The sequence below is a fragment of the Simochromis diagramma genome, unplaced genomic scaffold (assembly GCF_900408965.1).
Source record: "Simochromis diagramma unplaced genomic scaffold, fSimDia1.1 OVJJ01000386.1, whole genome shotgun sequence".
In the NCBI taxonomy this organism is placed as follows: Eukaryota; Metazoa; Chordata; class Actinopteri; order Cichliformes; family Cichlidae; genus Simochromis; species Simochromis diagramma.
The window spans coordinates 541197-564811 of NW_024387210.1; the positions used below are offsets into that span (position 1 = coordinate 541197).

Genomic DNA, 23615 nt, shown 5'->3' on the forward strand with positions numbered 1-23615 from the left:
GTTAGTTTCCTTGTCAGAAAAAAACCTGTTCAGCTGAAATGCCTCCGGTTTCAGTGGAGTGCGTGAGTGCATTTCAGTAGTGTGTGTGTGAGAGCGTTTCAGTAGTGTGTGTGTGTGAGAGCATTATGCCGATGACACCCAGCTACATTTCTACTAAACCCAATTCATCCCTCCCACCTACCTCCCTCTCAAACTGTCTTATTGAGATTAGATCCTGGTTCTCCTCCAATTTTCTCAAACTCAACAGTAATAAAACTGAAGTTTTACTTGTTGGTACACCATCTACCTTAACCAAATCCCAGTTTTTCCATTAACATTGAAAATTCTCCTACCCTTCCCTCAGGTTAAGAGTTTGGGTGTCATACTTGATAATACTCTTTCATTCCAGTCTCACATTAATTACATAACCCGGTCTGCATACTTCCACTTACGTAATATTAACCAACTCCGTCCCTTCCTTACTCTCCATGCTGCTGCCATCCTTGTCCATAGTCTTATTTCGTCCCATATTGATTACTGCAATTCCCTCCTATTTGGTCTCCCTAAAAGGTCCCTTCATAAACTCCAACTTCTTCAAAATTCTGCAGCACGGGTCATAACCCGTACTCCGTTAAGAGCTCATATTACCCCAGTTCTTCAACAGCTTCACTGGTTGCCCATAGAAGCCAGGATAAATTTTAAAATCTTGCTTCTTACATACAAGTGTATCCATAAATCCTTCATATTTGTGTGACCTGCTGCATATCACCACTGTTTCCCGCCCTCTCAGATCCTCATCTAATATTCATCTTACTGTTCCGTCCTCACGCCTTATTACTATGGGGAACAGAGCTTTCAGTCGCTCTGCTCCTCGGCTCTGGAACTCTCTTCCTCCAGCCATAAGAAATATTGACTCCCTTTCTGTATTTAAGTCACAGCTCAAAACACATGTGTTTAAACTGGTTTATTCACTTTAGTGCTGATTTTATCTGTTGTCAAGCTCTGTTTTGCAATTTTAACTTCTTTTATGTATTTTATGACTATTGTTCCTTTTTTGTGTTCTTTGTAAGTTGACCTTGGGTTTCTGAAAGGCGCCCCAAATAAAAAAAAAAAAAATGCATTATATCAGTAGTGTGTGTGTGTGTGTGTGTGTGTGTGTGTGTGTGTGTGAGAGATAAAATTTCAGTTGTGTGTGTGTGTGTGTGTGAGAGATAAAATTTCAGGTGTGTGTGGGTGTGTGTGAGAGCATTTTAGTAATAATATCCCTTACGGCACCTCATAGCAGGTTTCCCCAACCTTATAAATAGTACATTTGCATAATGACTGAAACTAGCACCACTGACAAACAATAGGGCATGAGGTCAAGCAAATTGTCCTGACCATTGTCATGATCAATGACAATTTATCAATGGCATGAGTACCATTCACAGAGAGTTGGGGAATGGCTGTAATCACAACATTGTTAGATGGAGAATGATGTACCCTCAGGGCCCCTCCTCAATTCAGAGATGGTCTTGTCCTTTTCACGTAAATGACCTCCTTGACTTCAGCTTGACTCAAACCAGATTGACTCTCTGTCCAGGATGTGTACATCTTTATCATTGAAAGAGTGTCCACTGGCCTGTAGGTGTAGACTTTGGATGCCTGGGCTGACAAGGTAGCTGTTCTGTGTTGTGCCATCCGCTTAGCCAGATTTATAGATGTATGTAATGTATGGATGTATTTATGGATGTACAATGATTGCAGCAGTTAAATACAGTCCTTCCTGCCATATCATAACAACTGTTCATAACTACTAATTAGAATCGATTCAACATTAATTAACATAAAAAACATTAAACATTAACATGTCTGTGAAGGTTCTCAGTCATCCAGGTCATTGTAGTCAAAGGAGCTTGCAAAGAAAAGCGTCTGGACTTCTTTAAGTTGCTTGAAGACGTTTCACCTCTCATCCGAGAAGCTTCTTCAGTTCTAAGGTCAAATGGTGGGGAGTCCCAGATTTAAACCTAGTGGGAATATCCCCCCGCAGAGGGACAAAAAGGACCCCCTGATGATCCTCTAATCGCCTGAGCCACACCCAGTTTCATACCTTGAAACAACAGTTCTAAGACCAGTTGGTGGAGAGTTGCAGATTTAAGCACTAATGGAACTGTCGCTTAATCCAATTTCGATCATCTGCTTACTGACATTTGCCAAGTTATGAAAATGGGTGTGGGTCATTATCAGCCAAGGTTCTGGATGAACCCATTGTGAGACCTTGCCCCACCCTATCGTGTGACTTACTGAGATCAAATGTCTCAATTGACTAGCTTGACACACATCCTCACTTTAGGTTTGGCAACATTTTTTTTTAGTAGATAAATGTAAATGGCTTAAACATGAATGAGCTGCAGTTTGAAGAAAGGTTTTGAGGGGATGGGTGGTGGCTCCCAGGCCTGGCAGATCTTGATGTACTACTGAGAAGTGAAGAAGTGAAAGAATGGAAAAAGGTCAGGGAGGGTAAGGTATGGAAATGAGAACGAACAGCTTGTAGAACTGGGTGGTCATATATAGATAACAACTGGAAGGGGCATGTTTCGAGGCGTGGTGCTGCTCCTGAAATTCACATAATTTATCTCCAATTCACTAGCTGGGCCAACTTCTTCATGTTAGAGTTGAAAGCATAAGTATAATAAGTACATATAGGCAAATGGCTTAAACATGAATGAGCTGCGGCTTGGGGAAAGCCCTGAAGGGAACTGGTGCCAGCTTTTGGTGTGTCAGATCCCAAAGAAGGCATCCCTTAGAAGTACAGGGTGGGCCATTTATATGAATACACCGTAATAAAATGGGAATGGTTGGTCATATTAAAGTCCTGTTTGTGGCACATTAGTATATGTGAGGGGGCAAACTCCTCAAGATGGTTGGTGACCATGGTGGCCATTTAGAAGTCGGCCATCTTGGATACAACTTTTGTTTTTTCAATAGGAAGAGGGCCATGTCACACATCAAACTTATTGGTAATGTCACAAGAAAAACAATGGTGTGCTTGGTTTCAACGTAACTTTATTCTTTCATGAGTTATTTACAAGTTTCTGACCACTTATAAAATGTGTTCATTGTGCTGCCCATTGTGTTGGATTGTCAATGCAACCCTCTTCTCCCACTCTTCGCACACTGATAGCAACAGTGTAGTTTCAGGTGCTGCACATCTCGTATCGTCACACCATAGACAATTGCCTTCAGATGACCCCAAAGATAAAAGTCTAAAGGGTCCGATTGGGAGACCTTGGGGGCCATTCAACTGGCCCACGATGACCAATCCACTTCCCAGGAAATTGTTCATCTAGGAATGCTCAAACCTGGCACCCATAATGTGGTGGTGCACCAGCTTGCTGGAAAAACTCAGGGAACGTGCCAGCTTCAGTGCATAAAGAGGGAAACTCATCATCATGTAGCAATTTCAAATATCCAGTGGCCTTGAGGTCTCCAATGATGAAGAATGGACGTTGTACCCCATATACCACACCATACCATCACTTTTGTTGATCCAACAGTCTTGGAGGGATCCATCCAATGTGGGTTAGTGTCAGACCAATAGCGGTGGTTTTGTTTGTTAACTTCACCATTCACATAAAATTTTGCCTCATCACTGAACAAAATCTTCTGCGTGAACTGAGGGTCCTGTTCCAATTTTTGTTTTGCCCATTCTGAAAATTCTGTGCGCCGATCTGGGTCATCCTCGTTGAGATGCTGCAGTAGCTGGAGTTTGAAAGGGTGTCATTTGTGAGTAGTTAATATCTGCCGAAGGGATGTTCGACTAATGCCACTCTCCAGTGACATGCGACGAGTGCTACGCTGTGGGCTCTTGCTAAATGAAGCTAGGACAGCTACTGATGTTTCTTCATTAGTGACAGTTTTCTTGCATCCACATTTTAGCAAATCCAACACTGAACCAGTTTCACGAAACTTAGCAAGCAGTTTGCAGACTGCAGCATGGGAGATGGGTGGTCTCAGAGGGTGTCTTGCATTGAAATCTGCTGCAATGACCCGGTTACTGCGTTCACCAGATATCAACACAATTTTGATCCACTCCTCACGTGTTAACCTCTTCGACATGTCAATGGCTTAGAACAAAGAGAAACTTGTAAATAACTCATGAAAGAATAAAGTTACGTTGAAACCAAGCACACCATTGTTTTTCTTGTGACATTACCAATAAGTTTGATGTGTGACATGGCCCTCTTCCTATTGTAAAAACAAAAGTTGTATCCAAGATGGCCGACTTCTAAATGACCACCATGGTCACCAACCATCTTGAGGAGTTTGCCCCCTCACATATACTAATGTGCCACAAACAGGACTTTAATATGACCAACCATTCCCATTTTATTATGGTGTATCCATCTAAATGGCCCACCCTGTAGTAGTAACTGTGTTATGAAGGTCTAAAGATATCTGCACTAACCGGTAGGCAGGCTAGCGAAGATAAGTAGCCCATGGCCTCAATAAGGTGATTGAGAATTCCATAGAGTAGAGTGGATGAGCTTGGAAAATTAGAAATAAATGGCAAGAGAAGAGATCAAAGGATATTCCGGACAACAAAAGACCTTGATAGATGATCGAGGGTAACCCTTGATCAGGTAGCGACGTGGCTTGACTCTGAACTGAAGCTCTGACAGTGACCCATGCAGGGATTTTAAGACATGAGGTAATGGCTTGACAGCTCGTAAATGCTTACATGAACTTGTGTTTGAGTAGAAGATGGAGAGGGGGTGCCTAGCTGGTTAATTAACTTTGGGTAAGTTAGCCATAACTACTGTGTCGATTTCTGAAGCGAACACATGAGTTTGTAAGCAGTTTTGGAAGCGTTGGTTAAACTGAAAGACTGATTAGAGGAGAACCTCTTTCCATAAAGATAACCCACAAAACTGGCAGAGAGCCAAGTATAATGTCACAGTATGCAGAAGCAGACTGTATGTATTGTGAATAGTGGAGCCAAATGCAGAAACAAAGGAACGTGGATCAAAACTTGAATTAACAAAAAGCGAGATGTTTAATATGGCTGATGGAGAAATACAAAGCAATGCACAAGGCAAACAAAGACGAGACTAAACAATAACCGGGAAAGCTAAAAATAAACATAAAACCCTAAACATGAAACTTCATGTGGATACAAAGATACCTGTAACATGGAGACATGGCGCAAAACAGAACAGATGACCTGACACTGAGCAAAGGAGGACAAAGGGCTAAATACACCAAAGGGTAATGAGGGAAGTGGAAACAAGGGAAGTGAAAACAGCTGATTAGAGTGAACATAGTGACACCACAGGGGAAGCAAAACTAAACACAATGATCATGAGACCTTATAAAAATAAAACAAGAAACAATGAGAGACTTAAACATGGCACACAAACTTGACAACATGGAGTATGCAGACAAGAAACACATGACATATTGACACTGAAGACAAGAAAAGACTTATAAATCAGGAGTTATAGAAGAAGTAAAACTAGAAAAAAACTCAACTAATCTTAACTAATAGTGGCAACACAAGAACATAAGATATAGAAATAGAAAACAAATTCAAAACTGCTGGGTCACAGACCCAGCCCCTGACATACAATTCCGCCAAGCGGCTGAACCTCATAGAAGATGATAATGCCATTTTTGATGTTGTCAGAACCACAAGTCACCTTTGAGAGCTGTCTTGAATAACTGTGTCAAGGAGGGAGGGTTTAGATGGTGCTAGTGAAAGCACATGAGAAGTGAAGGATCGCCTTGAGGAATTATGTGCACGGTGGTGTCGGGGGTCTGGGTCTGTGACCCAGCATTTTGAGATTATAGTCCTTTCGTGAACTCATTGTGTTTGGAATGTTTTAGTTTTTATTAGTTAGTATTTAGGTATTCTTTGCTGTGGCTGAATACTATTACATACACTTCTGATACTACTTCCTCAACAATTCCTAGTACACCTAAACCTTTCACTACACCTTTTACAACTACTACAATAGTATTTTGTTGGTTTAAAGCTTACATTTGGAATTTTAAAATTGATTTTATGTGATCACTAACAGCTCAGTTTTTTGTTTTGCAACAGGGGACTCTGACAGTTTTATAGCCAACAGAATTCAGCTGAACACAAACGCAACACAGGTTGTCGTGGGAAACGGTTTCGTAGCTGATGCCCTTATTTACATACAATTCCCAAAAGGTGAGTTTTCTGCATTTCCACTTACTGCATTCCTGGGAGAGAACAACAGAACTTTTGAAGAAGCTCATTGTATTAGTAAGGGGTATTTATAAGAGAGCTGTTTTAGTTTGTTATTAGTAAAAAGCTTCAAATTTCAACTAGTTTTTACTAACTACAGTGGATTTCTTTCTCTTATATTAGGCGAAGGTGTCAGAGGCCGTCAGACAGATCCAAACCTCTCTCTGGGTTTCGTTCTCTATCAGAACGATCGTTTCTTCCGTTCAAAACTCTACATGAGGCGACGGGCCACCATCAGGGTCCTGTCAGCGAGCGTCAGAGGGCAGGAACCCAACATGGTGCCACAACATGTGGAGATGCTATTCAGGCCAATAGTAAGAAATTCAGTATTTCTATGATAATTAAAGTGTGACAACATTTATTGACTACTGTTTTTTTTTTTCTCTAGCTATGAGTTTGGTATTTCCTGGGTATCTCAGGAGGATTGCTTTAAGTCCAAATGTGTGTTTCTAAACCACATAACTTCCTTATACATGAAATAAGTTGTGTTTTTTTTTTTTTTTTTCACTTCAAGCACTGTCATTGTCTCACATTAAAAACAAAACATTTTTCATGGTCTTTGATCCAGTAGTTTGAGTTTGTTCTTAACTTAGGATTTACAAAGGGGTTATATATACAATTACCTGTTTTTCAAGTATCTTTATAACTCTGTGTTACCTACATGTAGGTAACACAATCTGGTCCTTTTTGGCCACTTAAAATATGTTTACAAAACTATTGTTTTATTTGTTGCATTTTTTTCTGCTCTTAAAGAAGACATTTCATTTAACTGTATAAATAAAGGATATAATAAAGTCACTGCCAAAACTGACTGTAGCTTCTGCCTTGTGACAGGAATGTTGTTGGTGGTTCAATATGACTTGATATAATTCATGAGGGATGCATTTGACATTTTCAGATATTATAGACCAACAACTTATTTATAGTAGTTTAAATACAAGCAATCAGTTTATTGGCACAACCAGCCGGGTACACAGTGACCGTGACAACCTGATTCAATTTAAGGAACTGAATCATTGGTGCGATTTGTGCTGTATTTTGGTGATTTGTGTGAGAGAGCAAACGTGTGTGACATAATAAGAGACATGGAGCTGGGAAGAGAGGACACTCTGCTTATTCCTAAACAAAAAGTAGTTCATCAGCAATTCTGCTCCCAGGTCAAAAATGTATATAAGAAATACACTATACATATATATAGTTATAATTAGGGGTGGGTTTTTACAATCGTTTTATCGATTAAAATCTGGCTTGGATAACGTGAAATCGATTCATTAAAATCCTGAATTGATTTTTTTAATATAAATTTATTTTGCCCGAAATGCCAGAATCTCAGGTGAAAGATCACAAAATTTCGAATGAGAGCAGGTACACAGATTCTGCACAAAGACGTAAACACACAGCGCGGACCCGCGGATCAGAATCAGTGAGATGTCGCCTTTCTCAGCTGACGGCACGGACACGGTCGGGGCTGAAAGCCGACAGCTCGCTGATTCTGATCTGTTGGTGGGTCCGCGCTTTGTGTTTACGCCCTTTTTTCGCTGATTCTAAAGCTGTTAGTTTTCTCTCTCCAAACAATATTGACCAAACCAGCAGCAAAAGAAGATCCAAACTACGCTTCACATAAACATCGTCATGAATTCTCTCTGACTTTTACTGTTTTGCTTCCACCACAATAAAATCACACTTCATGCACAGCGCTCTCTCTCTCTCTCTCTCTCTCTCTGTAGTTCAAGAACAGTTTCCCGTATAAAAAGCTGTTTTCTTCATTATTTGCTTGCTTGCTATCACAAGACTACCGTTGTTTGCAGCGCTGTTGGCCGCTGTTTTTTTTTTTTTTTTGTTTTTTTTTCGTTTTACATACTTCCGAAAAGAAAACCTAATTTCTGCTGTTCAATACTGAAGAAATGTAAACTTTTTAAAATTATGCAAAATGCAAAACGCTTAGCTGTGTCTCTAATAAAACCGCTGTAACGTCAGATGTAACGTTCATATGTTGATTAATGGTTTTCTTGCATTTTTGATGTACTGCAGAATATTTTTATAAAATCCCAGGCCAGGAAAACCACCTTCATGTTTTTCTGTGTTTTATCTTCAGCTATTTTGACACAAAGGCATCTGCTGTGATGCTCACACCTTTGATAAAGTCATGCGTGTGTCAGCTTCCTTTTTATAGATACAAAAATATGTAAATGTACTGATCTGAATTATAATATTTCTGACTGTCAAAATTTCCCAGATTCAAATCTAATTGAATTGAATCGAATTGAATCGAATCGTGGATCGAATCGATTCGGGACCTTGTGAATCGGAAACGAATCGATTCTAGAAATCAGTGACGATACCCAGCCCTAGTTATAATTATAGAAGTTATAGTATATTATATATATAAACATGCCTGTCCGCTGGTTTATTACATAATCACGTGGAGGAAGGGGCACAGCTCAGCACAAGCATAATCCCAATCCATTGTGTTGTACATTGTTATCTCTCTCTCTCTCGATAGATAGATAGATAGATATTATTAGTAAAAAAACATCAAGCAATCCAAAAAAAAAAGGAACACGCCATAGCACATGTTTAAAAAAGTAAGGATCATTCATCACAGTGATTTACTATTAACACAGACATAACATTATTTTTTTACTAAAAACTACATTTTCAAATCACATCAACCTGATATCTGACAGAACTGTCACATGATTTTAAACAGAAGCTATTGGCTCAGTTCTGTAGAGTGGGAAATCATAATGAAGAAGTTCATTATTAGTTGTAGATTCAAGCTACTCTCCATATTTTTGGCCACCAGATGTCACCAAAGAGAATTGTTGGCCATCACTAGTGTTAAGTGAGTCTCATGTTAGTGTTATCGCTTTATGCGTTTACGTCCTTCCCTGCATCAAGCTGTGTGTCTGGATTCTGGGTCTCTGTTTCCTGTCATATTTTCATAGTCTCTTGACCAGTGTGCATTGGCTTGAGCTTTGCTTCCCCCTGGCGTTACTCAGATTTAGCTCACTTTTGAATTGAATTTGAATAATGTGATAGATGATTGTTACAAACAAACCCAGAATAGACACTTTGTAAATCAAAGTTGTAGATTTCTAAACCTGTGTGCTTCTGTTTTAGGACATCAATGGGACGTCTCTGTACGACTTCTCCTGTGTTTTCTGGAACTACATTCAGAAGGACTGGAGCACCAGCGGCTGCTCTAAAGGAAACACTTCAGATGGACTCATGAGATGTTTCTGTAACCACACCACCAACTTTGCTGCTCTCTGGGTGAGTATCACAAGTTTACAGGTTCACAGCTATAAGGCTGCAGCTTGCTTAACCTTGGTCATGAACTAGCTCCAAATGTAAACTATCTATATTTTATGGCATGATTAAATCCTGTTTGTTTTTCAGTCATACAGAGAGAACTACGAGTATGCGAAAGCTCTGGATGTGATCTCCATTGTGGGACTTTCTCTTTCTATTCTGGGTCTGGTTGTGACGATCATTTATCACATTAAAGAAAAGTAAGTTTGGGTTACTTCACAGATTAGAAATGACTTTAAATTATGTTGCATTTAAATTCTCTCATCACATTTACCACTCATCACTTCTAGTTGTTATTTCACAAACTGAAACTTGCTTGGATCCAACAAACAGTATAATTATAATAACAATAAGGATTGATTATTTTCTTATTTTATCTGACTAATTAAAGTCCTAAACTGGTAAAACTGGTGTCTGTAGAGTTTGTAGTAAAAGCAGTATTTTAAATTCAGGAGAATTTTGGGAGGGATAATTGGAGTATGTTTTCCCATTTGTAAGACCTGAAAACCAGTAGTAATCAATAATTTTTTATTGTTTAAGGTTAGTTTGTTTAAGTATGAAAAGAATTATATTATCAGCTAAAAAGAAAAACATGTTTGATTGATTTTAAGCCTTAATATCAAAGAAATAAGTTATATATAGAGAAAAATATCTATAATAAGAAATATTTTTCATTACATTTAAAGCAAAAAGATGTGCTTAAAACCAAATGATTTTGTTGACTGTACGGGCTTTACAAATGGGCTTACATTTTTCTTTTTCTTTTTCGTGTTTTCCTTTTAGAAATACAAAAGTTTAAAAATATTAAAACGTTGTTGTTTTTTTCTCTCTGTAGCTTCTTCAGGAATACTCATGGGCAGCAAAGTAACCTGAATTCAAAGCTGGCTCTGCTGTGCATATACCTAAGCCTGCTGGCCTTCATCATCACCTTCCTCTCTGGAGTCCAAAACTCCAGCAGACAGAATGACACTAAGGTGCAGGGTGATGATTTGACCAACGACCTCCTGAATTCTGATGAACACATAGAACCGGACCGTGGCTCGTGTACGGCTGTAGCAGCTCTGCTGCACTTCCTCCTGATGGCCACCTTCATGTGGAACAGTGTATACAGCACTCAACTGGTGCTGCTGGTCCGGTCAATGCGCCGCAGCCTGCCAACACACTGGACTCCACTGAGTGTGACTCTGGGATGGGGTAGGACATTCTGAAAGAAAACAAAAATGCCAAATTTGAAATATTTTTAAAAATGCATTAAAGCAACAAGGGTATAATTGGCTGTTTTTGACTACTTTAAATTTTACCTCTACATTTCACCTTTAAAAACGATTTGCTTTGCCTTGTTTGGTATCATTCTTTTCAGCACAACCTCGCGTGTCTGAATTTACAGTTATGTTTCATTTTGACATACTGTATTAACACAATTGATCTAAAATCAGACAAAAAACTATTGAGGAAAAAACAGTGTCCACTGGCCTGTAGGTGTAAATAGACTGCAGAGTCCTGGCCTGATGAGGTAACTCTTTTGTGTTGTGCCATCCACTTTGCCAGAGGTTGTTTGGTTTTCCCGACGTATAAATCCTGGCAATCCTCCTGGCACTTAACAGCGTACACAGTGTTACTCTTTTTGTGTTGGGGGACCTCGGTGTGGATTCTTGGTGTGGACCAATTTTTGGTGCAGCGTGTTTTGGTTTAAAAGCAACAGAGACATGGTGTTTGGAAAAAATGCGACTCAACTGTTCTGATACTCCTGACACATACGGGATCACTACAGGCTTTTTCGCTTAGGCAGCGGTTGTCCTTCTCTCCTGGTTCGGCTGGAGCTTTCTTTAGGCGCCTTCCCAGCTTTGACAAAAGTCCAGCTGGGATAACCACATTTACTCAGGGCCTTCTTGATGTGGTGTTCTTCTGCTTCCCTGGCCGCTGTGTCAGTGGGGATGGTGTTCGCGCTGTGTTGTAGCATCCTGATGACACCCAGTTTATGCTCCAGTGGATGATGAGAGTCAAATCTTAAATACTGATCCGTATACATAGGTTTACGGTACACATCAGCTTTTAGATGCCCCTCATTACTGATGGAAATCTCACAGTCTAAGGAGGCTAGCCTGCCACTTTTCATATCCTCCCTGGTGAATTTGATGTGTCGGTCCACTAAGTTAATGTGATCTGTGAAATGTGGTACATCCTGAAATTTGTTTTTCACCCAGGTGTCATCTACATATCTGAACCAATGGCTTGGTGGTGTTCCAGCGTAGAATAACAAAGCCCTCTTTTCCACTGGGGAACCCATGGCACACCCATGTTTCTGCCCGTAGAATTGACCCTTGTATGTGAAGTAGGTGGAATGAAGACACAGTTTCAAAATCAAACACACTTGGTCGATGCTGAGAGCGGTCCTGTTGCTGAGGTTGGGGTCATCCTGTAATCTCCTACGAACTATCGCCAACGCTTCAGTGACTGGGATGCAAGTGAAGAGAGATGTAACATCATACGAGACCATCGTTTCATCTGCCTCCATAATGACATCTCTCACCTTCTCAACAAAATCCAAGGTGTTCTGGATGTGGTGTTCAGAGTTGCCTACCAGCGGGTTGAGGATCGAGGCCAAAAACTTAGAGATGTTATAGGTGACCGAGTTGATCATACAATTGGTCTTAAAGGTGCATCCTGTTTATGTATCTTCGGTAAACCATACAGACTTGGTGTAGATTCCCCTGGGTATAGCCTGTGTTATGAGGTCCATTCAATAGCATTGTCTTGTTCTAACTGCTTCAGACAGTCTATCACAATCTTCCTGTACCCGAATCCTTATTTGACTTATCTAAGAGTCTTAAATTTGGCACTGACAAATAACATCTATGTTTAATAATTCAAAATAAAAACTGAAGTGAGATGAAACATTTTCCAGTGATAAATCCTAAACCAAAACATAGTAAACCTACTCTTGAAGCTAACCAAAACAAAACTGATTTTAAAAGCAAACACTCTGCTGCAGGACAGATGGTGGTCTGCCTGTCTTCACCCCAGGGAAAAGGGTAAAGTCTTATGGGTCTAGGGGTGGATTGCCCTTTTGATGGCAATGGTACCTGGACCTGGGGTAGAGTGTGTTTGGGGAGTGTGTGTACAAATCAAATCAAATCACTTTTATTGTCACATCACATTTGCAGGTACACTGGTACAACAAATGTGAGTGAAATTCTTGTGTGTAAGCTTCACAAGCAACAGAGGTGTGCAAAATGCAATACAATAACATAAGAACGAGCAGAATATGAATATGTATGCTAAATATGTATATATACGTGTGTGTGTGTGTGTGCGCGCGTATGTGTGTGTATACATATATATATCATTAAATAGAAATAAACATAAACAGAGGTCGGTTGTTGGAAATGTGCAAAATAAGTGGTCTACAGTATGATGTGCATAATGGAGTTCAGGTAAGTGAAGGTGAGGTGTCTATGAAGTGTTCAACAGTCTGATGGCCTGATGGAAAAAGCTGTCTGTCAGTCTGCTGGTTCAGGACCGGATACTGCATTACCCCCTGCCTGATGGAAGTAGTTTGAGCAGCTTATGGCTGGGGTGACTGGAGTCTTTGATGATCCTCCCCACTTTCCTCAGGCACCGCTTCCTGTCCTGGAGGGAGGGAAGCTCACCTCCAATTATCCCTTCCGCACACCGCACCACTCTCTGGAGAGCTTTGCGGTTGTAAGCGGTGCTGTTGCCATAACACGTGGTGATGCACTCCCTACAGATTGTTACATGGAGAAACCTTTTGAATACAAGCGCGCTCATGCACACAGGTGTTGACACGGGTGCTCACAGAAACAAACTATTTCTTTCTTGGCTGCTACCTCAAAGCACAGCGTGTGCTGTCATGCACTTGGTGCTGCTCAATAACATTCAATATTTAGTATTTACTGTTAGTTACACTTATCTAGGTTATTTCTGTAGTCTCCCTATTGTGTTGCTCTGTTTTTGCTTGTTTGTTTATTTTTTTTCTTTCAACAGGTGATCCAGCAGATTTTTTTAATGTCTTCTCTCACTGTCCCTCTTCCCCTCTGTTTTTCTTTCCCTCCCTTTCTTTCTTTCTTTCTCCCTTTCCTATCCCCCAGTCATGTCTGTCCCATCTGTAATAACTTAAAGTAAAATGAAATAATAATAATAATAATAAACCAATAACAAAGGTAAATCAAGTGGACCAATACGGCAAAGCTAGAATGATCCACTTGGTACAATAAATCCGTGGGCATCTTTCTTAGCCTTTAGAAAATAATTCTGATTGCTAAAATACCAAACAAGACATGCAATAAAATAAAATAAAATAAAATAAATAAAAAAAATCAAATCCAATCAAAACACCCCAAATAAAAGTTAAAGTTCTTTTTTCAATATTTACATAAAAATAATGAAAAAGTAATACATTTATTAAAAAAAAAAAAAAAAAAAACGTGAGTAAAAATGTTGACTTTAATATCTAGCCCACTTAAAATGTTGAATTTTAAATCTATTTCAACTGCTGTTTTGATTTATTGTGTTCTGTTAGGAGTGCCAGGCTGTTTCATGGTCATCACACTGGCGGTGAGCTACAGGGTGGACAATCCTCTGGGATACAGACAAGAGGAATTGTGGGTAATCATTGCTGTGATCAATTCTATTTATTATTTATCTATTTAATATGTGCTTTGATTACCAGTTCAGTCATTGCCTTGTCCAAATGTTTTTGACATTTCTATGAAATTTGCCACATCACAGTTTAATTTATAGAACAGTTTATTGTTGAGGTGTGATGTGGCGTTAGCATACCAGAGTACTAAAATTTTACATCTTCAATTATAAAGTATTTATAAAGTTTTGATCAACATAGACAAAAAGTATTTTTCTTAATGCTTCTTTTATCCTCTCATTGCAGTTGTTGGCTGGCAGCGTTGGATAAGAAGCAACAGTTCAACTTTGGGAAGCCAATGTTTTGGGCTTTCCTTCTTCCTATCGGTCTGATCCTGATTTACAACATCGTCCTGTTGGTTCTCACCTCCATGGCCACGTGCAAAGTTGATACCAGACTGACCAGGTAACATCTAACGCTGCTGTCGTCCTCTCACTGCTGACTTCAAGCTAATTACAAATGATTCCATGAAGAAAGAAAAAGTCAGAATATTAGTGGGCTTTTGAGTATAAACTCATGAAATACAAAATTTGCAAATAGTTGTTTTTTTTTAATTGTTTAAAAAAACATGACACAAAGTTTTTTTTACTTTCATATTAAGTTGATATTTTCAATATTTTGTCAAAATAGTAACATTGAAGAAATACATGAATACACAATTTTAAGGAAAAGAAATGTTTTTAAATGTTTGTAAACAATACCACTATAATGTTCCATTTTTGTTTTCAGAAAATGTATATTAATGCATTAACTGCATCTTAATAGGCATGATGTAAAAACTTCCACAGATGAATCATTTCTGCCATGCTTCAATTTGGGTTTTAACTCTTTCTGTTTTTACAGCAGCAACAAGAAGTCGTCTTTAAGGAGTAGGTTCCTCATCAGTTTGTCTCTGGCGGTGTTACTCGGTCTGTCCTGGACTCTGGGATATTTCACTCTCCTTAATTCAGGAAAAGCATACCAGTTCTTCAGCATTTTGTTCTGCATCTGTACGACCACACAGGTATGACTCCTTCCACCATATTTTAGAACTGAGGTTTCATGAGCTTCTCAGACTTCCGATAAACACATAAATTACAAAAAAACAAAAAACAAAACAAACGAGAGGTAATTGTTGAAAGTTTCTTTAAACTTGTTTCTTCCACAGGAATTTTTTTTTTAGAAATATATATAGTGCCAACTTGATCCCCTAAATAGCAATAGGTTGATGATCGGTCCTGACACATCAGAGTTTCTTTGAAGTTAGCAACTGACTGTGAGTTGCTGCAAATCTGGTCCCCATCTTCAAAGCAGCAATTTCAAAGGCAACGCAACTGCACACGGATTTACTGCACATGGAGGCAACCATTTTTGTTGCAGTGGGATGTCCAACTGTTCTTCTTCTTTAGTGCTAATGTAACATTAGGCAATCTGAAGTTGATAAAATGTATTATAAGAAAAGGCTGATTTTATTAAATGTAATATTCTGAAAACATCTTAATATATTTTGTAAAAAAGAATAACAGTAGTTTTTTAAAAGTCAAAATACTCCAAAAAATAAAACAGATATATTTCAAAAATAAACTATGACAGAAGCAAAGTGGTTCAAGTTCTACAAGAAGTGTGGAACTTTTGTTTATTTTTATATTTATTCTTATCAAGTAAAAATGAAAAAGCTAAAAGAATTTAAGAATTCCACCATCCTCATCATCTTCACATTCTGTCTTTTAGGGTTTACAGATTTTCATTCTCTTCACAGCCCGAAAACGGGCTTTCAGAGCCACAATTTCACGGTCCATGCAGTACATTTCCTCAGTCAACATCCCGCTCAACAGCAGACAGTACAATCTGCAGAGAAAGTGGAAGAACTGCAATATGAACCAATCAAAGACCTACAAGGATCTGAGTGACATCGAAGTGACCACCAGCAAAACCCTGTAGGACCTGAGGAGGATTTTTTTTCATGCAACAGGACAGAGATCCTAAGTCCAGCAGAAAATCTACAACAGTAAATCAAGCTGTTGCAATGGTTCAAAGTCCAGACTTTAAGTCGGCCAAAATTCCTCAAAGGTGATGTGAAGGATAGACAGTTGTTACTAAAAAATAGTGATTTAATTTTGTTTTTTTATTGCAATTATCAATGTTTTATGATTTCATGATTTATAAAGTGACGTGGAAGATTCCCATAATCTTTCGTCTTTTAAAACAAAAACAAATAAAATAAAATAACTTTTACTGACTTTTACTTTCACTTGTGGCAACAAAGTGAAACCACTAACCTAATTTTTCAGTGTTCAAAGCTTAACGCAGAAAATGCAATTGAATCATTATTTTTGCTTTATTTTTAAACATTGTTCATCTGTGTACATCTGCATCAGTTTAACAGCTTGATGTTTGCTATCAGTAGCTGATACTGTAACACATTCATTGGATATTTAAACCTGTGTATGTGTCTGCCGTCACTGATCCACTAGAGGGCACCCAACTTCCACACAGTTTGCTCTCAAACAGACAGCAGTAGGGAACCATTTCACATTCCTTATTACTGTTAATTTCCCCCCTTTTTTTGTATATGCTTGATCTTTGCTTTGGTTGCGTCATCTCTTACTGTTTGTTTCAGTGTGTTCTGCATTATTTTAATTTGTGTGAAGTTTTATGTCTAAATCAGCATCAGCAATTCCAACATTTCTATTCAGCTAAATAAAAATGGAAGATTAAGAACTAAAACATATGCAAAGTCCATGTCCAGTCTGTGTTTCTGAAACAAGAGCCTTTCTGTTTGAAAAGGCTGATGAGGGTCTTTAAAGGCTTTAACAACCACATGTCCATGTTTTATTATCAGTCATTAGTGTTCTCCTGCCTACACTTACAGTGTGGACCCTCAGTCTGAGGAAAGCTGCAACTCAGTGCTGAAAGTTCAGGAGGCTGAATCCTGATGCAAACCTTATGTTAAGATACAGCTTTAATATTTACAACGATTGAAGAAATGTGTGGAGATGAGCACAAAAATGGTGGAATAGTACTTTAAAGATGAATAATACTCCATAAATTCAGATGCAGTTATGAAAACTGTTTCCAGGGCTGAAGATTATAAAACATCCAACATGTGGGGAAACAACAGGTTTCCAGGAAGAAGCAGCAGCTGTTCATCCATCAGAGTGGCTGCAGCTGATCCAGAGTCACCTCTGATAAATCATTTTGGGAGGAATTAAAGAGTCCTTCAAATTTAATTAAAAAGGCTCTGTGGTGTCATAATGAAGGCAAAAAGAGTAAGGGTTCCTATTATTTCTTCTTGAAAAGTCACCAATTGATTCCTCATAATTCAACTTTCCTTAGCTTTCCACAAAACGCATTAAAAACCACTTAACAGTTCCCAGATTCATGAAGAAGTAGAGGAAACTTAAAACAAGCCAAAGAGATTTAACAAAATAAGAAAGGTGTCTTTGCAAAGTTGTCAACAGACATTTGATAAAAGAATTAGTACCATCTGAAGAACTGAAACAAAGTTTTCCAACTAAACAATCATAATTTCTTTCTTACCATGTGAAAAGACTCATGAGTCTACAAGTCCAGTTGTAATCTGGAGCATTTTAATTTTAATTTCATTCACTGTTTTGGTTGAGTTAAGGAAAATATCTTCACCCATTTAAAAACTGGCCTCTTCACAAGATTAAATATCTCAGACAGCTCAGTTTTTGACTCTTTGCTGTACAAAAATGAAATTTGATGACCTCCCCTTAATGACTCCTCAGTATATATCAGTAAAGATTTTGTTTGATTACCGTTACAATTGGTTCTGGGCTTTTCCAGAAGCACTAGCAAGCTGCATAAGCAAAGATCACCCTCACCAACTTCTCATTTTGTTCTGGAAGAAGGGCTGAAATAAGGTAGAAATGACTCTGTTAAGAAAAGCTAAACAAGTAGAGAAAGCTTTACAGTTATCAGAGTTATGCATCACAGAGGTCATGACAAAAGGGTACATTTTACATTACCTCCTGAGCTCCAGGCAACCAAAGTAGCTTATCTACTAATTATCTACTAATTGTAGGCAAGTTGCTCTCTGATGCATCCACTGGAGTGTGAATATTAGATAGAAAGCACTAAGTAGAAAAAGAATAGGTAAATGTTCTTGTATCAATAAATGAATGTAGCATGTTCCATAAAGCACAACATATACAATCCCAAGCACTGAGTGCTCAAGCAGAAAAAAAATATAGAAAAACAAGTCCAATCACCACACAATTTCTCAGACAACCACTAGGGGTGACACTCAAAATGTGACTATAGATTGCGACATTACGCAAAACACTTGTTTATCTTTGTTTGTTTTTGGTTTTTTTAGAGAGGGCATTGTTGAAGAGCAGGGCTACAACAAGAAGGGAGTGTTAGTCAGTTTTAGAAGAATCATATGTCAAGTACCTGGCTGGTCATTCTCATTGTTGATGGGTAACTGGTTGTTTGCAGTGTGGTTGCTTTGACCATGGTGGTTTTTGTCATGCATATGTCCAGAAAAAAAAAAGAGAACATGTTAGGCTGTGGATATGCTGCATTAAAAGCAGCATTTGCTACTAATGTAATCCTACTTGATACCACAAAAACAAGAATATAGCCCAGATCTCAATGAGTTGGACAGAAGGACCTACTGCCTGTTAGGTAGATAGGTAGAAATATAGAAACCCATCAATCTGGTGACCTAACCAGCAATAACAAAGTTTTTGGGAGCCAATATCTAAATCAAAATGTCTTATTAAAGTTACTGGTTATTATTTGTCTTTTTTAATGTTGCCAAAATCTAGCAAACATGTTGCTGTTTTTCGTCTCCGCACAATTTTTTTGGTCCCACAATCCTGGATGAACGTGATTGGTTAATGAATTTCTGACCATAACAAAACAGCCTACAGAGTCATATGAAGGTGGCTTTTTACAGAGGACATGCTGTTCTAGCTTTTGGTTTAATGACCGTATGTATTTCCTTCTATTTACCTGCTTTATAATGACTTTTGTTTGCATTTTTTAATCAGTGCTGAGCTGCAGTACCCAAACAGGTTTGAGAGAACAACAAGAACCCTAACATGCTGCATTACACCATACACTAGTGACAATGAAGGGTCTTTGAAGGACATCACTTTTCTATTGAGTGGATATTCATCACAATGTGATGTAAAAAAGATGGACTAATGTTCCATTTGGAACCACATGAGTACAAATGTTTCCTGTTTAACCAGGACAGCAGAAACAATAGTGTTTTATCATCCTTTCTCCCTTATTGTAGAATCTGAGTCATCCTCAGGTCTCTGAAGGGTTGTGCACCAAAAGCTGTCCAACAAGTTAAGAGAAACAACAAGACCTCTTTACCTCATTCTCTTTGCCCAACTTTGAAAAGAATAAAACTTAAACAAATGGATCTGAATCAGATAAATGATCATTGGTCCCAGTGGTGTCATCTGACTAAAAGGTTTAATTACTTAAGCTGTTATTCATCTCTGATTAGGTAAAACTCCTATGTTGCAACCCAAGTAAGATTCACCCACATGCGTCATCCAACAGGATGACCATGGTAACAGCCTGGCAGCATCCATCGACAGCTGATGACAAAGACAAATAAGCTGGAAACACATTTGGGTGTGTCTTGTGTGCTGGTCCTTTGACGATGTTTGGTGAAGGAGATTCCCTAGTTCTGGACCAGCTGAGTCCTATCATGACTCATTGGTGTGGGAAAGTCTCAAGACTCAGAGGGGTTCCCACTGACTCACTGTTTGGCTCTCACTTTCTGTTTGTTGTGGATTCTCAGAGTTGGAAACACCAAACCAGCTGCAGCCAATCCACCATCAAAATACATAAGAAACCCAATTTCTTATGTTTCTTATGACAGGACAGTTTGTACGAATGGTGCTGTGAATAAATAATCCGTGTAGAATTCTGACTAACACTCGTGCTCTGGAGGAAAATTCAAAGGCGCTTTATGAAATATCGAGAGTTTATCTTTGACAGGGCCTCATCAAAATCAAATTATATAACAAGATCATTTCTTACCAAGCTAACATAATGCCAAGACACAGTGCAGGTATGTTTACCTGTTATATTTCTTTTAATTTATTATGAGATCACCATTATAGATACATACTTTCCATATTAGCAGCTAATTTTTATGAGCTGTCTTTCATGTTCTGCAGAATTGAATGGTACTGGTCTGAGAGATACAGTTCAACCACTGCAGAGTGACAGGCAGCAATAGTTTGAATCAGTACAACAATGGAAGAAGATTCAGCCAACTGAGAAATGGTCCACAATTAGTCTGCTTTCATTTTCTCTTCTGTGTAGTCAGCAAAGTCGCTGTAAAGAAGTGGCTTACAACACAGAAATACAAATAACCATTCAAACTCACATTCACATCTATGGAAAATTTAGAACCACAAATTAACCGCATGCCTTTGGACTGTAGGAGGAAGCCAGAGTACCCGAAGAAAACCCATGAAGACACAGGTGAGTTTCTGTTTCTGTTTTCCAAAAAATTAAAATTTTCTCTTTTCAGAAATGATGCAACCCTAATAATCTGCCCTCTAGTAGATTAAATCATGTTGAGGAAATATATCTTTGCCTTTATATTAGTGGCCAAAGAGTGTTTTGCTCCACGCATATTCACTGCTGATGTTAATTTATAATAAGGCATTACATTATACGAGCAGTTTATATGTTTTGTAATGAATAAATCTTGGCATGAAATGAAAATACCTTAAGCAGCTGCCGAGTATTTTATGACACACATTTCATTTGCCTCTTCAGTGTGGCTCGCCTTTACCTTCTGCCTATGTCTGATTTGGGTTGAATTTAGCATTGGGATAATGGTGAGGTAGCTGTCTGGTTAACACTAAAACATTTTTAAAAATCAGAAATATGTGAATATTATGAAATTAGTGTTAGATATTTATAGTAACGAGGAGAAACAGATGATTTAAAAAGCTTTTTGCTTCCTGTTTGAATCTCTTGGTAACAGATTTCTCCAGAGTTTGCCGTGTTCCGTGAAGGCAGCAGCAGCTCTGACATTACACAGATGTCTCCTTCGAGGTGAGAAATGTTTGAAGTTATTTTGTTTTCTCACCACACATGCCTCCAACCCACTTCCCCACGTGACTGCACACAGAGGCCACGTGCCGACATTTTTACCACCAAACTGTGAAAGCTGAAGGAGGTCTGAGGCTGAAATTTCACAGTAGCCCAAGCAGACATTTCTCACTGCGGGCTCATCAGCCAAAAGACAAATCTGTGGCCGATTTCACCCAAAGTATTTCTAGGTTTAGAGTACATTTCATCTGAGTTTGGTTTTGTCATCAGCAGCTTCAATCTTGAGATGTCTAAAGTACTCAAAAATGATGTTTTTATTTCTTATTATTCAGTGAAAAACAGATACAAAGAATTTAATTTCTCCTCCAATCATCTGCTAGTCTTTAAGCATTATAGAGGTCCATCAACATCTGTTGAGTAGCTCAAAACTATTTAAAAGCATCAAATGTCAAAGGGAAGCTGAGAAGCATCTACCTGGAATGAACGGTAATACTTATAAACAGCTCAAAATGAAAAGAATATGGGTTGGAAATTTCAATCTGCCTTATTAGATGCTTGAAGGTCATATCTGCTGTTTCCTTACAAACAGGTCGGAATGGCAATCCTTAGTAAGGACACTGGGACCTGAGAGAACTCAGAAAAAAAGCGCAGAGATACAAATTAACTGCAACTTAAAAGAAGAGGCATGCAAAAACCACAAAAAGTCACCAGGCAATCACAAAGGAACATGATGCAATTAAAGAGGTACCGGAAGACCTCAAGTAGGCATGACCTGACCACAAAGAGGCATGAAGCTACCACAAAGAAGGTGCACAAAATAACTGCAGACACACCAGAATCACAGTACAAACACAAAAAGGCAAAAAGGGACCAACTACAGATAAGCAAGGCGCCAAACATCAAAATCATCCAGCTTGATGTTTTGTGTTTCCTTTAACAGAAATCAAAAGATGGTCTATTCACTAAAAAATAAAGTGTTATTTGCTAAATTTGACTAAAATTTGACTAACAGTGCCAGGGCTCTGTGTACGGGCAGGCGGAGATGAGGATCCAAATGCAGGACTCGGAGACTAAATGCAACTTCAAAAACCTCAGCTTTATTGCTGGTAGAAAACAAAACATGAACAATGAATACTAAGAACCAAAACACACAGGCACAAATTGAAGATGAGCAGACATTAACAACACAACAGAGAGCAAAAGAAAACACAGGGCTTATATATACCGGGAGTAATCAGGGAATGGGAAACAGGAGGGAGACACAGCTGGGAGAAATAGACTAACGAGACAGGCGAGAAGTAAAACTGCACACTCTGACATCAGACTGGGACTATCAAAATAAAACAGGAATACGGAACAAATCACAAAGATGTAGACTTGACACTGAGAGGCAGGCTGAAAGAATATAACACATGGAACCCAGAGATGACAGAGACTTAAAGAAGAATTAACATCAAATTAAACTCATGACCAGAGCAAAACTGAAACCTAGAATAAAAATAAGCAAAACGGCACACCTCAAGAATCAGAACCTAAATCATAATCTAGAAAAACACCAAAATATAAGAAACAGAAAATGCTGGGTCAAAATGACCCAGAACAGTGACAAAAAGTTGTCCTCTTTATATTCAGTTTAGTTCAAATCAACACATCCAACCTCATGTATGTGAAAAGAAAGAAATTCTGGTTATGTTTCTGACCTATAACACTGAGCCCCACAGACTGAGAGTGCACAGAGTGTACATTACAAAGGAAAATACAACAGGTCTTTATGGTTAGGTGGTTATGTAACTTCATCGGGTCTGTAAAGTGCGTCATTGCTCTTTATACGAGCCATATGAAGCTCCAAATGGTCCAATAAAATCAGCAGAGCTGACGTTGAATGTAAACAACAAACAAAAGGGAACATTTAGTCCCAAATTTCATCCCTAAAATCCCCTTCTTTACGTCGTGTACCTGTAGATTCACACCAGCACACCTCTGCAGATCTGTGACATCTCTGCTTCATAATCCATCCTGATGTGACCCCTTTGTTGCAGGGTGGTTTGTTTCCTTTTGTGGGGGTGAGCAGGCAGGGCGGCTGGGGCAATCTGGAGCAGATTAAAACCTCCTCCATAGAAACAGTCTGGGGGATCAGATCAGACCTCCTCTGACTGGAAGCAGATGTGCGGTTGGGTGACTTCATGAGCCCTGTTCGCGGGGTTTTCCTCCAGTGCTGGACGTGAACTTGTTTGTGTGTGGAGTCGGATCACATTGAGTACTGAGGCCACTTTGACGAAGCAGAATTTAACCACACACACACACACACACACACACACACACACACACACACACACACACACACACACACACACACACACACACACA

General features: G+C 38.8%; 1 protein-coding gene across 3 annotated transcripts in view; it reads left to right on the top strand.

Annotated features, from left to right (window-relative positions):
- Window positions 1-19794, top strand: part of LOC120746460 (adhesion G-protein coupled receptor G7-like) — a 34734-nt gene extending 14940 nt beyond the window's left edge. For 2 of the 3 annotated variants that reach the window (XM_040051869.1, XM_040051870.1), the window contains exons 7-15: window positions 6062-6175; window positions 6356-6546; window positions 9356-9508; window positions 9635-9747; window positions 10383-10741; window positions 14088-14169; window positions 14454-14612; window positions 15051-15210; window positions 15918-19794. In XM_040051869.1, the coding sequence (XP_039907803.1) occupies window positions 6062-6175; window positions 6356-6546; window positions 9356-9508; window positions 9635-9747; window positions 10383-10741; window positions 14088-14169; window positions 14454-14612; window positions 15051-15210; window positions 15918-16127 (1541 nt within the window). In that variant the 3' untranslated portion in view covers window positions 16128-19794. The remainder of the gene's footprint in view (window positions 1-6061; window positions 6176-6355; window positions 6547-9355; window positions 9509-9634; window positions 9748-10382; window positions 10742-14087; window positions 14170-14453; window positions 14613-15050; window positions 15211-15917) is intronic. The other variant, XM_040051868.1, reaches the window with a different exon arrangement.
- Window positions 19795-23615: the final 3821 nt, after the last annotated feature.